Source organism: Mesoplodon densirostris, chromosome 2 (genome assembly GCF_025265405.1).
Source record: "Mesoplodon densirostris isolate mMesDen1 chromosome 2, mMesDen1 primary haplotype, whole genome shotgun sequence".
NCBI lineage: Eukaryota > Metazoa > Chordata > Mammalia > Artiodactyla > Ziphiidae > Mesoplodon > Mesoplodon densirostris.
Window position 1 is genome coordinate 119,360,147 of NC_082662.1, and position 20,303 is coordinate 119,380,449.

The window sequence follows — 20,303 nt, forward strand, 5'->3', positions numbered from 1 at the left end:
GTGGTGGTGAGGGGAAATCTAGAACTTAAGGACAGGATTGGGTTGATTTTCAGGTACAGAGGACCTGTTCCATATTGCAGGTCACACTCTCACAGTGGTGCCATGTCTGAGTAAGACAGTTCAGTTTCCAGGAACAAAGGGAGGTCCCCATGCCAGTAAGTAGAGGATGGTATTTTGTTGGCTCTTTTTGTTGAATGCTGTTATACAGCACTTTGTTTCAGAGACAAGGACCTTGGTCTTCGACTCCCTCCATGTAAGAGCAGATCTAGTTCCCCTACGCTCACTAAAGGGGTTCCCATATACCTGTTGAGCCACCTCCGGCTTGGGCCCAAGTTCCAACAGGCGCCGAGCAAAGGTGGCAGCAGTCTTAAAGTTCTTGAGCTTGAAGAAGAGGTTGAGGGCTGTACGTAGCACCAGGATCATGTGCACTGGCTGCAGGTTTGAGTGGGTGAAATAGGCTGCCATCTGGTGGACAGAAGGAGGAACACATGCCACGCTGATGCTAAAGCTGGGATAGGTCATTTACAAGGGGTCACATATGCATTAGAAACACAGCAAAACAACCCAATAAAAACAGGATTGGCAATAAAGCAGAGAAATCTTCTGCCTCCTAGTTATGGAGGACTGAGGAGATGAGGAAGACAGGTGGAGAAATATATCCTTTCCTCACAGAAATGGGCCCAAATTTCTCTTACTCCCCATATTGAGACCTAAAGAATTCAGACCTAATAGTGGGTAAAAGGGAAGACGCCTCTGTACTGCTTAGAGGCCCAGAGGTCTTACCTCACAGATGCGCTTCTGCTGTTCTAGAGACTCTTTGGGCAGCTTCTTCCTTTCTATCTCCATGGACAAACCCACAATGTACTCACGGCAAATGGTGATGAGCTGCTGAGCCTGGAGAGGGGGCAAAAGAAGGTCACGGTACAGAGGCAAGAAGGTGGGGGTGCCCAGCACTATGACAAGTGTGACTGTGACACTATGACTGCCCTTACCTCTGCAGTCTCCTGTTTATTGTCCACAACAAGAAGTGGCACACTGAGTAAAATGGAACGGAATTTTTCCACAGCCTCCTCGAACTTGCCCACTGTGGTGAGCTGGTAGCACAGTTGCAACCGCTGGATGAGGTCATTCAGCTTCAGGCCCACAGCTGGTGCACCATTCTTCAGCCCTGCATCCTTCCTGAACGAGAGAGGAGACAGGATGACCCGGAGCCCACTAGGACTTAACCTCTGCTTCTGGCAACATGCTCACAATACCCTACTCTGAAAGAAGCTAGGGAAATGGAAGCAGCGGATGTAAACCAAACCTGAGAGTGCCAAGCCAAAGATCTTTTCCTACTAGGAAACCTCAGCTCTGGGACAATTCTGTCTCGGGGGTTACCATCTGAAATATCTACCCTAAGTTGGAACAGAGAGAAGCCAGGAGCAAGGGGCCTTACCAATTGCGATTAGGGTAGCCATACATGGAGGGCAGGCAGGGCAGGGCCTGATAGGTGGTACGGCCTCGGGCAAAGGTCTGCAGGAACAGTTGCTTGTAGGGGCCAAACTGGGTTACCCCCACTTGGTCATGAAGGAGCTGGAATACAAGAGGAAAGAAACATAAGATTTGGGCTCTGCTACTTAAAAACTAGTTGACAGTGGGCAACGTACTTAACTTCTCTGTACTTGTTTCCTCATCAGTAAATTATATTTAATTATAGGATCTACCTCATTTAATAATACCCATAAAGCATTTATGATAGTGCCTGGCACACAGTCAACACTGAATGTCAGTGGCTGTTGCAGTTGTGGTTGTTATTGCTACTATAGCACATGGCTTAGTGTTCAAAAAATACACCTGTTCATTAAGGGGTGCTCACTTCATTGATGTGAGCCAGAAAGCACGCTATAAATGGGTGGAAGATGGCTGGAAGAATCCACCTTACGAGATTACTAAGCCAGATTGAAAGCACATAAGAGGAAAGCCTTATGAGGCAAGTTTCCTTAGGCAAGACCAAAGACTTCCACATTAAATATACACCTCTGCCCTTGTGGGTATAATAATTTCCATTTGGTTAAGATGAATCGATCATCCCCCTGGGACCCTAGGTAAGGCACACTCAACAAAAGCCAAGGTAGCTTTAAGACTTACCCGCATGGCTGTTTCAAAAGAGCCTGCCAGGATGTGATCAACTGGAAGCTGAGAGTTATTGCACCAGATCTAACAAGAAACAGAAAACCCAAGACAAGTGAAATTTTGCTCTTTCTCTTCCCAATAGTCCTACTCTGTATCTGTAATAGAAGAGTGTCGATATTATTTACACATTAATCAAGGAGAGCTAGCTCAGAAACACTTATCCCTACAGGACTGTTTCCCTGCTTACCTGAGTTGGGCTGGTTCCCTTAGTCGGGGGCACAAAGAACCCATCCTCAGCCCCACCAGCTACACCAGGGGGTATATCCTAGGGGAAAAACAAAGAGTGAGTCATTTTTTAAGCCATTCAAGCAATTTGCCCTGATAAATCTAAACATAACTCTACCTTATTCCCAGCCTCTGTTGGGGAGGAGGGGTGGTGGTTGTGGAAGATGACTCTCAAAATAGGAGAAGCTTCCCCAGTAACAAAACGATACACCAAAAGCTCCAATCAGGCAAAAAAGCTTGCTCCCTTTTCATAAGATGACACTGACACAACCCTAGTTAATCTTATTCTTCTTTCTTTCAAATGGGAGATAAGCATCAGACTAGGAGGATCCAGACCCCCTCCCGTTCAGGGACCTCAGGACAGGTGTTGGGGGGATGATAAGGCCTCCGGCCTGCACAGGGAGAAATGGAGAGAACCTTACAAGGGTGAAAATTCCACATACCAGCTCAGGAGGGAGCTCCAGATCTTCTTCCACATCCCAGCCACCTCCTTCTTCCTGTCCCTTGCCAAGAGCATCATCCCCCAAACCTTCTGTAGCCTCCACAAACCCATCTGTAAGGAAAATCCAGGCTCAACATAGATTCTCAAAGTGACACAATTTTAGCCAAAGGAAAGGAAAACACTGGGATCCTTGTTGGTCCTATGGTCCAGCACCCTGCAGAACTGCCCCACAACCCAGTCCCACTCCAGGGAGCCCATCTGCCCAGAACACTCCTAGAAGAACATGCATACCTTCGTCCAGCTGCAGCTCCGCATCCTCTCCCCAGCCCTCAGTACCAACAGTGTCAATGTCAATGTCAGCAGCCAGTGCTCCTCCCTTCCCTACAGAGGGAAGGAACAGAAAGGAGCTGGTTACAGCCAGCTAAGTCTGAGATATGGCCTCCTCTGCAGGCAAACTGTTGCATCCTTACAGAAGCAGGTGCCAATGTTCTGTCCACTTACTGTTTTTGTTTATTTTTGTGATATCTATATTATGCTAACTTGGTTAGCATAGGTTTCACAGAGAGAGGGAATAGAAGAGAGGTGAAAACAACTGGCCTTCCTGCCACCAAAAACTGCCTCAAACAATTTCTTACTAACCAGCCTTTGGTGCCAACTCTTGGCATTTCTTGCTGAGATCTTTGCTAAGTTACCACCACTACAGTGTGTACAGGGCATGAGGACAAAGGCTAGATGAGAGGATATGGAAGAAAAAGCAGGACTGGGCACGAAATGCCCAAGGGTCTATTTAGGCTCTCAGCTGGGAGAAACAAACTAGTAGACATAGCCGAGAAAACAGGAGTGTAAGGGTGGGAGTGGTAGTGGCTATACCCACATGACAGAATTGAGGTAGCTGAGTTAGTACCTTAAGACTGTATGTCATGAATGATAAAACACAGAATGGAGAGTATGATTACATATATGGTAAAACCTAAGAAAATACACCAAAATGTTAACAGTGGTTGTTAGAGCCATGGACTAAGAAACATCTCTTTTTTTCCCTCCTATTTTCCAAATTTTAATGATGCCATAATGCTTTTATTTAGTTTTTAAGACCGTACCGTAACTTTAATTGGCATCTCAGTGTTGCATGAGGCATCACACAGAAAAAAGGACAGATGAAAAGGACAGAATAGTTAATGGTACTCTCTAGGACAGCTTTTCAGAAAACAAGCACACAACAAAAATGCTATGGAAGAAGCGGGCACTTACCCTTGCTGGCAATGGAGCCTTCAAAGAACCCTTTGGACACAGTCAATAAGGGCCAATTGGTATCCAATGGCATGATAGGTGCAGGTGGCTGAAGCAGCTTGGCATTAGGGTCAATGTCTGGAATCTGAAAGATAGAAGGTTAAAAGCAAACAGCTCTCAGGAACCATCTAGGGAAGGTTATGGAGCCTCCTTTGATCTCATTTGTTTCTCTGCCTCTCCTGGTAACCAGGTGGGGAGTGACATTTGTAGGTTTAAATAGTCCCAAGATCTCAGAGTTAATCCTGTAATCAGAGATACTTATGTAAATAAAGACTCACTGCCTCCTTCTCTGGGTCAAATGTCTCCTTCAGGCTCTCAGCTTCTTCATCTAAACCATGGGTAGCAGCTGTGAGATAGGCCAGCGACTCTGTTAAGAAAACAGACTCTGTGGTATAGGTATATTTCCAAGTGAATACTGGTGTCCTGATGTCTGCCTCCTGGTCAAGTCCCTGCATAATCCCCTTCCCTTCAGCGTGGGCTGGATCTACTGACTCGCTTCTAATGAACAGTGTGTGGGAGAAATGATGGGATGTCACTTCTGAGATTAGGATACAAAGACTATGGCTTCCATCTTGGGTGCCCTCATTTGCTCTAAGGGAAACCAACTGCCATACTGTGAACTGCCCTATGGAAAAGACTACAGAGCAGAAAACTGAGATCTCCCAGCCAATAGCCAGTGAGGACCTGAGGACTGCCCACAGCCACAGAGCGAATGTGGGAGTGGATCCTCCCCTACTTGAGCCTTGAGGTGTCTGCAGCCTTGGCCAACACCTTGACTGCAGCCTCATGAGAGACACTGAGCCAGAGGCACCCAGCTAAGTCATGCTGCAAACTGAGACAATCAACACTGTTGTTTTAAACTACTAAGTTTTGGGTAATTTGTTATATAGCAATAAATAACTAAAACAGTTGCTTATCCTCAAGATCTATCATCAGTGTTAACAAGAACCTTGGACTCATCCTAGTCTCCTCTCTCTCACATCCCCCCAACCATTCCCCTTCGACAAATCATGTTGGTTCTTTAAACCTTTAAAATATATGCCGAATCTGACCATTGCTCACCCATTCACAGCTAGCACCTTGGTCCACACCACATCTTTCACCCTTCTTATTCCCTAAGGTATCTCAAGTGCTAGTATAATGCTTGGTATACAGTGGGTTCTCAAAAAATACCCCTTAAATATAAAATGAATAAATAAATGGGTGAAACCTCCAGATTTGAAGTAAAAGAATAAAACTCTAATGGCATTCAACCAACCACATTTACTATGGTATCTGCTCCAGGACTTTTTAAAACCCATTTCCCCCAAGATATTAACTATTTTCCTAAGAGTGCCTAGCCAAACTATATTTTCTGGCTGTCCCTCCATTTGGCTTTGAAGAAAGTCTCTGAGCATGGTAGGAGCATGCAGTCTCTTTTGAAAAAATGTGCAATGAAGGGAAATCCCTCACTACTACACATGAATAACTCACCATAAAGAGAAAATACTTCCTAAGGCCCCAAAGGAAGTGAGTCCTGGATACTTACTTTGCCCACAGTTCTTCAGGATCCGTACACGCTCTGACACGTCTCCCAGGTAGAGGGCATTCTGATAATGGCCACTCATGTCCTTTCGGATCTCAGCTGCACCAAGTCAATAAGAGACACCAAGTTAGGTCTTCTCTCTCAAGTTCTCTCTTGCCTCTATTTGCCTTCTTCCTTCCCCCAAGGACCCCTTTTCCCATCCTTAGTTTCTGGGGTCTCACCAATTTTCATCATCTTGCGAAGTTTCTCTAGATTACCAGTGATAAGGTACAAGAAGGAAAGTTTGTCAAAGTTTTTGGTGCGCTGATAACACATTTCCACAATCTGGTGGTTCCCCTGTAGTAAGGCCACTTCTCCCAGCTTTTCCCAGCAATTCTTGTCATCCAGTGCTTTGGCTGCTTCCAGAGCAATCTAAAGAATCCCAAGAATTAGAGTTAACAGGTTGGAGGTTATTGTGACTCAAAACCAGGGACTACAGTCAAAATGTCCATCTCTAAGTAAATCTCCCAAGGAACTCTACACTTTCGATCCTCCTAGCTTTGTTTTCAATCTAATACTACTGAAAATTCAATCAACAAATAAGATCCCTTAGGATCCATGGATAGAAGAATCACATCACATTATCCTCCTCCTCAGAAATTTACTTTTACAACAAAATCATCTTCTAGCAGTTGCTGATTCCCTAAGGCCAATTCTTGCTTAGCTATCATATTTCCCATTTTCCAGGTTTGAAGATCCACAGGGGCTCCTCAGAAGAAATAAGAAAGAAGTTCAGAACTGGAAAGTCAATTTTCTTTAGGCTTCTCCCCATTTAAAAATAATGCCTATAGACTCTAGGCCTCAACATTTAATAAGTACTCCTTCATCTAAGCCGCCAGTTAGCAAGTCAAATGTCAAGGAAATAATGAAATTTTTCAAATTCTATGCTATCTTGGTTCTGTTCTAAAAGTTACTGAATTCAGACTAACTCAGAGCGACAACAACAATAGAAATGCTGGGGCAGAAGCAAAGATGGGCAAACAGCAACAGGAAGATAGCTCAATCTAACAACTAAAAAAATTCTAAATTCCATTATATTGGCTGAAGAAGCAAGCCCAAAATAATGTCTTCCCAATGCCACCCTAACCCTCTCACCTCCTCTACAACAATATGGGGCTTATAACCATACTTCTCTCACCTCAATGTTTCCACACTCCAGTGCCAGACTAAAGCGAGTTTTCTCATCCTTGACGAAATGCAGTGCCACTTCAGGATATCCCTTCTTCTGGAGATATGCAATGATAGACTGGCCCACAAGTTTGGCGTTCCTTACCATGTGTAGTACCTAGACATTTGGGGAGGGTTAGGGCAGGAAATAGAGATCACTTATAGGAAAAAAGGAGTGCTGCCCTTTTCAATACTCCTAATATGCTTCCTCATTTCATACCTCATCATATTTTCTGTTGATCAGGGCCAGCTTGAACTTGAACTCAGTTGGATCAATGGTGAGCACCCGAGGACGACACTCTCTATCTAGGCAATATACATTGTTGCCCTTCACCCGTGTGACATAGATAGGTAAATCCAGAGTTCGGATGATCCCATAGTCCCTAAGAATAAGAGTTAGAGAGCACAACTTTAAGCCAGTGTAGGAGTAAATTCAGCCTGTAAAGAAATAAAACAAGCCTAGGACCCAGCCTTTTATCTTCTCATTACCCTTTTGTCAAGTGTCATTTGAACAATAGTACAGATGGGAAGTGATTCAAAAAAGAGCAGAACTAAATGCCAAATTAATTTATTTTATTCTCTTGTATGAAGTGGGAAAAGATGGGGCAGGTGGTATGATTTCTCTTTATAAGCTAGTACTCTAGGATCTAACAGACACAGCTATCAGAACCAGACCAAAAGTTAAATCTTAAGTTCTGATATATAATCACTAGGCCACTATGAACAGTTAAATCCTTCCTTATAAGCTATAAGTGAAAGTGGAAGAGAGGTAGATGTGAAGACTTCTGATGTACAAAGAAATGATGCAAAGCACCTAATATTTTAAACTGAATAAAAATTAAAAGTTTACAGATTAAAACTTGTGGCTATAGCTAACACAACACTTGATGGATAATTTATAGTGTTAAGTGCATATACTATATTAGAAGAAAGACTGAAAATTAATGAGGTCTACATGCTTAATATTAGGAGAAAGACTAAAAATTAGTAAGCATCCAACTCAAAAATTTTATGGCTCTTTTTTTTTTTTTGCGGTACGCGGGCCTCTCACTGTTGTGGCCTCTCCCGTTGTGGAGCACAGGCTCCGGAAGCGCAGGCTCAGTGGCCATGGCTCACGGGCCCAGCTGCTCCGCGGCATGTGGGATCTTCCCGGACCGGGGCACGAACCCGTGTCCCCTGCATCAGCAGGCGGACTCTCAACCACTGCGCCACCAGGGAAGCCCCCGTTATGGTTCTTTTTAAAGTTAAAACAAAGAGTGTACTTAGAAGGAAAAAATAAAGTCAATAGTAGAAATTAAGGAATAGAAAACAAAAGTACAATAGAGAAGTTCAATAAAGGCAAAAGCTGGGTAAAACTGATAAACCTCTCATGAAGCTAATTAAGAAAAAAAGGATGGGGACTTCCCTGGTGGCAGAGTGGTTAAGAGTCCGCCTGCCAATGCAGGGGACACGGGTTTGAGCCCTGGTCCAGGAAGATACCACATGCTGCGGAGCAACTAAGCCCGTGTACCACGACTACTGAGCCTGTGCTCTAGAGCCCACGAGCCACAACTACTGAGCCCACGCACTGCAACTACTAAAGCCCGCCTGCCTAGAGCCCGTGTTCTACAACAAGAGAAGCCACTGCAATGAGAAGCCCATGCACCGCAACAAAGAGTAGCCCCTGCTCACCGCAACTAGAGAAAGCCTGCGGGCAGCAACGAAGACCCAACACAGCCAAAAGTAAATAAACAAAATAAATAAGTTTATTTAAAAAAAAAGAAAAAAAGGATGAAATGGCAATAATAGGGATGCAAAAAGGGATATCACTATAGATCTTGCAGAATGAGAATATGCATAAATGTTTTTAAATGATCAAATTCCCAGAAGAGTAAAATTTACCAAAATTGACTAAAAAGAAATAGAAAACCCCTACAGTCCTGTAATTATTACACAAAATTAATTGAATCATATTTTTAAATCCTCCTATAAGTACCAGGCCTGAATGACTACACTGGCAAATTCTACCTACCATTCAAGGAAGAATTAATTCCAATCTTATACAAACTCAATGAGAGAACAGATGAATAAAGTATATTATTTTGCTTATTTTATGAAATTAGCACTACCTCAATACCAAAGCCTGACAAGGACAGAAAGGAAAAGGGAAATCACAGGGCAATCTCACACACATATATATACAAAGATGCAAAATCCTAAACAAAATATTAGTGACTGAAACAAGCAATATTTGAAGAGGGTAAAACATCATGACCAAGTTAGATTTGTATAAGGAATACAATGTTGGTCTAACATTTTTAAAAAAATCAATTTAATTCACTACATTAATCAACAAAAGGAGAAAAACTGCATGACTACCTCAATATATGCAGAAAAGGGGTTTAAAAAAATTCAATATTCATTTGAGATATAGCAAAGAAATTCCTCAGTAGATAAAAAGTATCTAGAAAAAATTTACAGCAAGCTTACATAATGCCAATACACTGAAAAGTCAGCCTGTAAATTGGGAACAAGACAAGAAAGTTTATTCAGCACTGTGCTGGAGATCTTGGTCAGTGCAGTAAGGCAAGAAAAATACATAAAAGAATAAGTGCTGGAAAGAAGAAACAAAAGTGTCATTACCTACAGATGCTATGAGTATTTGAAAAGAAAATATAAATGAATAAATTAACAGAATTAATAAAGAGTCTAGCAAGGTCTCTGAAATAAAGTTAATTTAAAACTTAGTTGTGGGGCTTCCCTGGTGGCGCAGTGGTTAAGAGTCCGCCTGCCGATGCAGGGGACACAGGTTCATGCCCCGGTTCAGGAGGATCCCACGTGCCACGGAGCGGCTGGGCCCGTGGGCCACGGCCGCTGAGCCTGCGCGTCCGGAGCCTGTGCTCCGCAACGGGAGAGGCCACAGCAGTGAGAGGCCCGCATACCGCAAAAACAAACAAACAAACAAACAAAAAAACTTAGTTGTATTTCTAAATATCGGGAAAAATTAGAAAGTTGAATTTTTAAATGGATACTATCCATTTACAAATAGCATTAAAAACTATCAAGTGCCTAAGAATAAATCTAAACAAAGAAAATGCAAAACCTCTATGAATAAAATGATAAAACTTTATTAAAAGATGTTTCAGAAGCCCTAAATAAATGAAAAGCTACTATATCATGTTCACAAATTAGGAAACTTAATATTGTAAAGATAACAATTACACCCCAAATCCCCAAATCACATACAGATTCACAATCCCAACTGAAATCACAATAGGGATTTTTGCTTTTTGTTTTTTTGGGTTTTTTTGGCCATGTCGTGAGGCTTGCAAGATCTTAGCTCCTGAGACTTCGCTCGTGGCGCAGTGGTTAAGAATCCCCCTGCCAATGAAGGGGACACAGGTTCGAGCCCTGGTCTAGGAAGATCCCACGTGCCATGGAGCAACTAAGCCCGTGCGCCATAACTACTGAGCCTGTGTGCCACAAGTAGTGAAGCCCGTGCGCCTAGAGCCCGTGCTTCTCAACAAGAGAAGCCACCGCAATGAGAAGCCCGTGCACTGCAACAAAGAGTAGTGCCCCCCTCACTGCATCTAGAGAAAGCCCGCATGCAGCAACAAAGACCCAATGCAGCCAGAAATAAATAAATTAATAAAAAAAAAAAAAGAGAGAGAAAAATCAACTTTCTTAAAAAAAAAAAAAAATCTTAGTTCCCCAACCAGGGCCCAGGAACTCCCATTTGTCTTTTTTTTTTTTTTTTTTGGCATGCAATTTCACAAGCTAATCTAAAATTTATACTTTTTCAAGACAAAAAATTACTTAAAAATATGCCTTTTCAAGGCAAAACTAATTTGAAAATAGCCTAATAACTTAAAAAAAAGTAAAACAAAGTGGGTAAGATTTGTGGAACTGCTTTACCAGATGTAAAGACTTACAAGACTATAATACTTAAGACAGTGTAGAATTCAATCAGAGACAGACCACAAAAAACAGATCCTTGGGACTTCACTGGTGGCCCAGTAGTTAAGAATCCGCCTGCCAATGCAGGGGACACAGGTTCAATCCCTGGTCTGGGAAGATCCCACATGCCGCAGAGCAACTAAGCCCATGTGCCACAACTACTGAGCCTGCATTCTAGAGCCTGCGTGCCACAACAACTGAAGCCCACGTGCCTAGAGCCTGTGCTACGCAACAAGAGAAGCCACCACAATGAGAAGCCCGCGCACCGCAACGAAGAGTAGCCCCCACTCACCGCAACTAGAGAAAGCCCACGTGCAGCAACAAAGACCCAATGCAGCCAAAAATAAAAAAACAAAACCAAAAAACAGATCCTTGCATTTTTGTAAACGTGATTCATATATCACAAAGATGGCTCTGCAGAACTATGGGGAAAGGCTGGTTTTTTCAATACCTGATGTTGGTACAAAACTGAGTGTCCTTATGGAAAAAGTAAAGCTGAGCTCATGACACCTCACACCATACAAAAAAATCAACATCAGGTAGATTATAGACCTAGATATAAAAGGCAAACTATAAAGTTTTCTTAAGAAAATATAAAAGAATGCCTTCATGATTCTGGAGTCAACAAAGATTTCTTAAATAAGACACAAAACCTGATATGCATAAAGAATGAGATTCATAAACTCAACTACATTAAACTAAGAACTTCTGTTCATTAACGGATATCAAAAGAGAATCAAAAGACATACTATAGAATGGGAGGAGATATTAATATTTGCAACACATAGCCCTGACAAAGGACTGATATTCAAATATATAAAGAACTCCTATAACAAAAGAACAAGGATAACTCATTTAAATAAAGGATAAGACTTGAACAGAATTCATAGAAGAGGAAATCCTGATGGATGGCTAAATAAAAAGTTGTCCAATCTCCTGGGGAATCAGAGAATAGGAAAGTAAAATTACAAGATACATCGCACATCCACCAGACAAAAATGAGTCTGACAAAGGCCAAGTGCTGGCCAGCGTGACAAGCAAAGAAACTTTTATACAACGCTGGTGGGCATGCAAATTGGTAAAACCACTCTTTCACATTACCTAGCAAATGTGAAGATAAGCACGCTCTATGACCTAGCAATTCTGCTCTAGAGAGAAATGTATGTGCATATGAACCAGAATTCATGGAAGAATGTTTAAAAGAACATCATTTATAATAGACAAAACCTAGAGATCACCCAACTATCCCTCTAGAATAGAACTGATAAACTGTGGCATATTTATATAACAGAATATTATACAACAACAAAAACAAATAATCTAGAGCTACAACATGGATGAATCTTACAAACAATATATTGAGCAAAATAAGCAAAATATGAAATAATATATTCAGCATGATTTAATTTACATGAAGTTCAAAACCAGGCAAAATTAAATCATTATTTTAAGACACACACTGGGTGGTAAAATTGCAAAGAAAAGCAAGAAAGAAATTACCATAAAAGTCAGAACGTTATCTTTGAGGAAGAGAGAGGGCTGTGATCAATAGGGACCACATGGCAAAGGGCTTCTGGGGTGTCAGAAATGTTCTATTTCTTGACTTGGGTGGCAGTTACACAGATGTTCATTATGTAACTATTTGCTATTTCATATATTTATAACCTATGTAATTTTCTATATTTGTGTCATATTTCACAATTTTAAAAGAGTTGAAAAAAGAATGTTTTGATGCCCCTAGCACATATATGCCAGACACAGCTTTTCCACGAAGACAGTTCAAGGAGGACTTCAGTACGTCTCCTGAGACAGGACAGTGATTTTAAGAAGCCACTTTCTCCCATTCTGTATCTCAGATAATCAACTTACCCAGTGGTGACAGCATATTTGATGTGGTTGCTTGTGGTATAGATAAATACCCCACTCTCATCCCAGGCCCCACTCTTGACACGAATGTTCTCATGAATGTTACACAGAGCCTCCAGTTTGCGGTTACAGATCACAATGGCTGTAAGAGGCAAAGGACATGAGTGCTCTGCTGGACAGGGTGAGTGAAGTGGACTGGCAGGGATGGGGAGGCAGGGACTGGTCTCTAAATCAGGGTGGACATAATGAAGACTTACCATGTTTGGCCAGTAGTGCTACATGGGACATGTCTGCTGACCAGATAACATATTTCACCTTGGAAATCTTCACAGATGCCAGAGTCCTGGGATAGAGAGAGAAGGGCAAATGTGAGTGGACCTGATTCCCTTATTCCAGGTTATGACCTACCTCCTTTTCATCTCCAAATTAATGTAAACTGAAATTTCTTAAAATAATACCGAATAAACATTTTCTGTATTACAGTTCAGTGACTTAAACATTTGGCTCACATTGTATACTTCCCTCTTCCTCAACTCCCTGCCCCTCATTCCCATGTATTATTAGGGACTTGTGTATGTCTGTTTTCACCAATGGACTATAAGCTCCTTTAGGTACAGGAACTATGTTATTCATTTCTGTGTCCTTATTATTCTAAGTCCCAAGAGCATTCTTTGTTCAGATAATTGCTCTGAAAACAAATAAGCTCCTTGTTGTAATGCTAGTGTGTATGTACAGGATGGAGAGTGATCACAGAGGAAAAAAAGTGGTTAGAAAGAGTCTTGGAGTTATAGCAAAGAAGTGGTTAAGCCACAGGTCAAACTCACTTGGGGGAAGAAAAGCTCCCACTAAAGATTTCCACTCTCCCCCACTATATGCCTGTCTGCTTAGGGGCATCTGACATGTTACCGCTTCTGCTGTACGTCAAAGAGCGTGATGGATTCTGCGTCTCGAAGCAGGAGGTTGCCTGTGCCAGCGTAAAAAATCTCATCACAGTTGGGCACCTGTACCTTTTTGGTGATCTCATTCTTGAGATTCTTGATCAGAAGCTGAAATGAGTATATAAGGTGGGGTTAAGAGAAATACATGTAAGATGATGCCAGCTGACAATGTCCCTCAGCAATTATTCCTTAGCTTCAATAAACAAAGTATTTTTTTTTCTGTCTGTCCAGTTCAATCACCACTCTACATAGACCACTCCAACTAAGATCCTCTCCAAGGGTCTTGATAGCTTTTTGGGGTTTTTTCCAATTGAAATATCCTGAGACGTCCAACTAAAATCTGAATTCCTCAATCAACCAGAGACAGAATACAGCACTTCTGAGGCTTAAATTTTTGTTAAATATTTTCTTGAGAGAGCTCTGCTTAACTTTTTTAGGACCCATTACATTTTAAGTACCATCAGAGGTAGTAGAATAAGAGGATCTACTCCTTATCTAGCTCACCTATTTCATTTTTTGGGTGGGGGGTGGGTGGGGGCTTGCCACCTGGCTTGCAGGATCTTAGTTCCCAGACCAGGGATCGAACTCGGGCCACAGCAGTGAAAGTGCCAAGTCCTAACCACTGGACCGTCAGAGACTTCCCAGCTCACCTATTTCAAATTTGATGTTTTTCGGCTCCTGTGTTATCAAGAGTGACTTTAGCTTGGTTCTTAAGCCCAGAGCCACAGTGATCATCCACCCAATCAAATCAATTTTAAGGCCTTTTTTTCCCCAAGGGGTTTGGGGTAGCGTTAAGGAGAAAGCAGCCAATACACGAGGACCACAGCTGCCCAGGGCAGAGTAAGGGAAACAAAAAATGCTCTTTATTCTGCAATACACAGGCCACTGCCACCACACTCTCCAAATTAATTTCCCTTTTTAGTCTTAACTCACCGAATGCATCCGATCTAGGACAGCAAACCGATTGCGAGCAACCCAAACAGCTGTCAGGCCTGAGGATCGTTTCCCTTCAGGAGCTGGGAAGAGCAAAACCAAAGGGCAGGAACATGTAGTAAGCTACTGTCAGATGACAGAGTCAGGTGCCATGAAGCTGCCAGTCTTGCTGGCTGCCATGTTGGCTTTGCCAGTTCAGCTGCTTCCTAACTCATTCAGCCATAACCTGAGGCTATTGTCAGTGACTTTTCCCCACCAGTCCCCTCCAAACTCCAACCTCCACCCCTGCCAAGCCTCTTTTCTCTAGGCCAAGTGACTGCATTTCAGCCAACACCATATACTGGCAGAAGGATCACCCCCATCTTGGGAGACAGCACATTCCATCAAGCTAACGAGCAGGGCCTCGCTGGCCAAGCTGCGGCACAAAGCAAGCAGCCTGTGAGTGTCTTGGACCTCCTATCTCAACAAGCTGGAGTAGAGACAGAGTCCCCTCTCCAGGACGCAGCTGCTCTGCTGTTTTTAACATGCAAATGCTGAACTCCTAGTAGAGTAGGATGGGGCAGAGCGCTCCTAACTAAATCCAGGCAGCTCTATGCTGGGCAGTATTTAGCACCAAGCTGATGCTCCATAAATGTCAATCAATCACTCAACAAAGTTACAACATGTTTCTCAGTTCCCAAACATTTCACTGGATGATTAGAATTCCGAACGGGTACTCCACACTCTGGGAAACTTCAAAGGAGATACACAGAAGGATGTGCAGAAATACTCTTTTATCTATTAGTATCAGCAGGAAACTGGACAATATGTGCTGGTCAGCCTTGCCAGGCCACCCCTTGACAACCAGGGGTGTCAGGCAATTTACAAAATTAATTATTATCACAACCAACACTCCCATTTTCCAGGGGCCAAAGAACCACACTATTCAACCCTTTCCTCTTTCTCTTCCTCTGTGCTGTACCTTTATTCCTTTAATAATTATTATCTCCCTCAAAAAATGGAGAAGATAAAATAAAAGTGGTTATAAGACAAAACAAAAATATTTTAGACTCTATTAATTGTAAACAGATGGGGAAAAGAAGCAAGGGGATGGGTAAGCAGGACCAAACAAAAAAACTTGGTCAGAAATGGCTTGACTGATTAATTTATAGGGGAGGCTTTGATTTATGGATATCAAAGACATACAGGTTTTCTCTCTTCTCACCATGACCACACTTATAGGAGAGTGATGATATTAGCAGCAATAATGACACAGTGGCACCCACAATAGGACAGAGCTAGCAAAATATTTCTCAGAATCTGTTGATTCGGTCTAAAATATCATGAAAGTATGGTACTAAGAGTGGGGACCTGAGGAACAAACCTCTGACCTACAAACCAACTGGAGGGAGTACACTAAAAGGAGCATAAATGAGACTCAAATCTATTCTGAGAATGTTTTGTCAGCAAGTTCTAGCAGAAAGGACTAAAAAGGGATGGTGGTGATGGAAGAGGTAGGCAGGGGTCTCAGCTGGATCCGGAATCCCTGGTGGGGTGAGGGGCTGTTAACAGCCTCATCTTTCTGACATGCAAAAGGAAGCAAATCGGATCTGGATATGGATGGGAGAGCATAAGTCCCTAGTCCCAGGATGAGACACTGCAAGATTGGAACGTTTTTAAATAAATGAAACTACCAGGGTGAAAGTCACATCAGCTGACAATAAACTAGGATAACATGCTGTGCTGAAAGAGAAAATGGAGAGTTTCTAATAACCAAATTATAAAATATATATATCTAGCTGGAGTAATAAAATGGAGGAGGAACATGAATATTTCACACCACAGTTGCCTCTGATGCAATTGTCAGCAGCACCTGCCAACAGACATGAATGATGTGGCCATGGCCTGGGGACGGAATGTGAAAAACTTGAAGAGGAGTGATGCTATGGGTGAGGAGAGCTAGGAGCAGAGTCGGGTATACAAAGAGAATGCCTACCATCAGGATTCTGGGAGTCGGCATCCTTGGGGATGGTGTACAAGTCATAGGTACTATTCTCTAAATTACTGGCTCTCTGTAGAGGAAAGGGAGGAATAGTTAGTAAGAGAGCACCCAAGATACCAGTTTACTCTGACATAGAAAACAGCACCATTATACAGACAGCAAACTGAAACTATACTTTTCACACCTTCCACTCAGAAGGCATTTGAATGTTTCTACAGCTAAAATTATAGGGCTCGTTGCCAAAGAATTCAGCATTCATGTCACCTTATTTTTCTTTTATCTTCCAAAGATGTAGATATCTTTTGAGTGAAAGCAAGGACTGCTTTCTATTCCACAAATTAACAGACTAAGACCCCAATATTCCAGTGCCCCACCTGAGTATATTCATCAACTTAAAAGTCTGTTTGAAGGTAAAAAAAAGACATCAAAGAAAAAACATAAAAGAAAAGTGCCAGGAGGAAAATATGGGGCTGTTAGATATTGGAGAAGAACTGGGATCAGACACTAGACACCATATCGGGAAAGACAGGTTTTCATTCTTCTGACTTGGCAATGAAGGCACTAAAATTAGAATGTCATTTCTTTCTTTTTTTTTTTTAAATTGTATGGCAAGAAATGAGGAGGGCTACTTGATGACCCCCAAAGGTAACACCACTGAAAGGAACTCTTCTCAAAATCAGCTCTACTATTTTCACCCAAATGGAGGGAATCAAGATAAGCATCTCCTATGAATAGGATATAGTCCCAAACATTCTTTCAAATTACTTTCAGTGATTTGGGTGATTCATCCCAACGCTCCATTAAGTTTAGAAGTTGTTAGCCATATGAAAGATGTAAGTACACAAACCCTTAACATGTTTATGACAGCTGAAGACTACCTGGTTTGAGCCTCTGTTTACTGTTTCAGTTCTCTCAAAATGACCATTAAATAGTTTCTAAGAAGCCATTAGAGATCCTCTAAGGGCATGAGAAAGAGACCTATGGGAAATGAGGAGATCCTAGGAGGTTTACTTACTGTACACAGTAGGACTGCATTTTCTGCTGGATTGTATGACATGTTGAACACTGGAAACTTGGAACCACTAGAGATATATATACAAAAAACAGAGAAATTAGTAAAAAGACATAATGACAATAGGAAAAAAGGAATTACTCCTACACCTCCTACTTACCTCATCTTTACAGATATATTTATCATTTTTATAATCAGAAATAAAAATAAATGAATGTTGCATCTATTTCTTCCTTCCTTTAAGGCTTAGGGACTCCCCTATTTCAGCTTTGAGCATGGAGTTTTAAAAAAGCACACCTAGTACAAGTCTACTTATCCAACAGAAGGTATGGTTAGCACTCACTGTAGTGAGTGGGATTGATTCTTCTTCGGTACAAATTCCTACACATAATTGCAGTGGATACCACAGAGTAACATGATGTGATTTGTCTCTGGCTAGTTTCTCCTGTCCCTTGGAGTGATAACACAAACCAATTTTTTTATTGTAGTAATGCTGGAGGGTGGTTATCAAACCCTTATGCCAAAGCCTGCCACCATGAATGTTTCAGCATGCTGATACATCTGGCTTTCCAAGAGGATAGTTCCTTTTGCCAGGCACCCTAGATAGTATAATATCTTCAGAGTTAAGAGTTTCCAAAGACATATATTCTGGTTTAGAGTTGCATGCATTTTGCTGAAAAGCAAAGGGAGAGATATAGAAAAGAAATGCTAAATAAAGGCAAAGAGGCCTATCACCAAGTTGGGCTACTCTCAACCAGGAAACTTTCCCTGATTTTCAAGACACCTGGCAAACTTGGCAGTATGATTTCCATTCCACAGGGTCTCTAGCATTGTCAACAGGGAAGCCCCCATTGGCCTCATGGCCACCACCATGCTCCTGGGGATTCTATCTGTGACAGGAGATGAGATCCAAAACGTTGTTAAAAGAACAGACTCCAGTTTGTGAGTATTGTTTCATGGTAACAGATGAGACACTTTGGAGGGAAGAAACAAGTCTGATTTACCTCCGCAACTGCATCACAGCTACATCTTTGGAGCTGTTGAAATCCAACTGACGTAAGAATCGGTCCTTGACATAATGAAGCATATTGCCATGAACAGCATAGGCTGGCCGTTCCCGTTCCAGTTTAAATACAATCATGCCACCATCATGGCCTGGGCCACAGGGAAAAGGGAGGAAGAATTAGCTGTACGCAAGAAAGAAAACTGGAAACAGGAGATAGACAAAGATGACGACTGTATATGTATGCTAAAAACAAAGTTAAGACAACTAAATGCATTCTTTATTTGCCTAAATTCTCACAATTCTTGGAATCTTTATTCAAGTAAACACCTGTAAATCATTTACCAATACTCACTGCCACATTAGACAAACCCTCCTCTGTGTTCTCCTAGCTGCTTTGTACAAACCTCCCTCACAGCACGTACCATTCTGCACTGTAATTGTTTAGGTATATCACCCCCGGTATACACTGAGCTCCCTGAAAACAGAAATTACAATAATTTCCATCCTTCCCCAGTCAGTATCAAATAACAAACATAAAAGGTAAGTGCTGAACAAATGGATGCTAGTTTAAAAAGCCTTTCTGGTTCTGTTTTTTAAAAATGTTTTGCTTTTCCCTACTAACATTATCCATCACTCAGAAAAACCTTCAGTCATTGTCCTCCCAGTATACACTCCACACATAAATCAGATCATGTCACTTCCCTACCCAACACCTTCCAATGGTTTTCCATTCTTTCAGAATAAAGTCTTAAATTCTAATGGCCTACAAGGCAATGCCCAATCTGGCTTGGTCTTACCTCCTATTACTTAGCCCCTTACTGTGCTCTAACTGGCCACTTTGATGTTCCTCAAACATGTTAAACATTTCTCATATCACGGTCTTTGCATTTGCTGTCCCCACTGTCAAGGTATTTATCATTCCCCTTCACTTTCCTGAATACCCAGTATAAAGCAGCAGTCCCTACACTCCTCCCTCTCTATCCCACTTACTTTGGCTTAACTTTCTTTTAAAGCAGTTTTCACCATACATTGTTTTATATATTTATTGTTTTATGGGTCTACCTCCCTTCACTACAAATAAAAGTTCCATGGCCTCAGGTGTAGCACTTTCCAGCGACTGCCCCACACCCACTCCAGCCCCAGGCACTCCACCAAGAGACCACACTCCCCAGGGACTATGCCTGCTCAGATGCACTCCAGCCCCAGCAAGCCTGCCAAAGCTGCCAGGTGCAAACAATCTACACAGGAATGCTTTCACCCTTTAAGGCCACTCCTTAAAAGACCAGGAGAGGTAGCTGTTTTGCTTAAATTCATAGAAACAAAAACCAAAAGTCAAACAAAAGGGAGACAGAGGAATATGTTCCAAAAGAAACAACAAAATGACCCCCCAGAAAAATACCCCTAATGAAACAGAGATAAGTAATTTATCTGATAAAGAGTTCAAAGAAACAGTCATAAGGATGCTAACCAAACTTGGGAGAAGAATGGAAGAATTCAGTGGGAACTTCAACAAAGACTTAGAAAATATAAGAAAGAACCAATCAAAAGTAAAGAATACAAAAACAGAAAAAATATGCTACAGGGAATCAACAGCAGATTAGATTATATGGAAGAACAGATGAGCAATCTGTAAGACACAATAGTGGAAATCACCCAATCGTAATAGCAAAAAGAAGAAAGAATTTTTTTTTAAATGAGGAGAGTTAAGGGACTTCTGGGACAAAATCAAGCATACTAACTTTCACATTATAGGATTCCCAAAGGAGAA

General features: G+C 41.8%; 1 protein-coding gene across 1 annotated transcript in view; it reads right to left on the reverse strand.

The window, feature by feature from the left end:
- Positions 1-20,303, reverse strand: part of COPA (COPI coat complex subunit alpha) — a 48,092-nt gene that overhangs the window by 1,488 nt on the left and 26,301 nt on the right. Inside the window, exons 11-31 of the mRNA XM_060090803.1 lie at positions 18,534-18,684; positions 17,533-17,599; positions 16,512-16,587; positions 14,537-14,619; positions 13,572-13,711; positions 12,923-13,008; positions 12,669-12,807; positions 7,084-7,246; positions 6,835-6,981; positions 5,879-6,068; positions 5,661-5,756; positions 4,411-4,499; positions 4,094-4,217; positions 3,134-3,223; positions 2,844-2,953; positions 2,363-2,440; positions 2,131-2,199; positions 1,439-1,575; positions 993-1,179; positions 784-894; positions 304-465 (exon numbers count right to left, since the gene is read on the reverse strand). Of these exons, the coding sequence (XP_059946786.1) occupies positions 304-465; positions 784-894; positions 993-1,179; positions 1,439-1,575; positions 2,131-2,199; positions 2,363-2,440; positions 2,844-2,953; positions 3,134-3,223; positions 4,094-4,217; positions 4,411-4,499; positions 5,661-5,756; positions 5,879-6,068; positions 6,835-6,981; positions 7,084-7,246; positions 12,669-12,807; positions 12,923-13,008; positions 13,572-13,711; positions 14,537-14,619; positions 16,512-16,587; positions 17,533-17,599; positions 18,534-18,684 (2,495 nt within the window). The remainder of the gene's footprint in view (positions 1-303; positions 466-783; positions 895-992; positions 1,180-1,438; positions 1,576-2,130; positions 2,200-2,362; positions 2,441-2,843; positions 2,954-3,133; positions 3,224-4,093; positions 4,218-4,410; positions 4,500-5,660; positions 5,757-5,878; positions 6,069-6,834; positions 6,982-7,083; positions 7,247-12,668; positions 12,808-12,922; positions 13,009-13,571; positions 13,712-14,536; positions 14,620-16,511; positions 16,588-17,532; positions 17,600-18,533; positions 18,685-20,303) is intronic.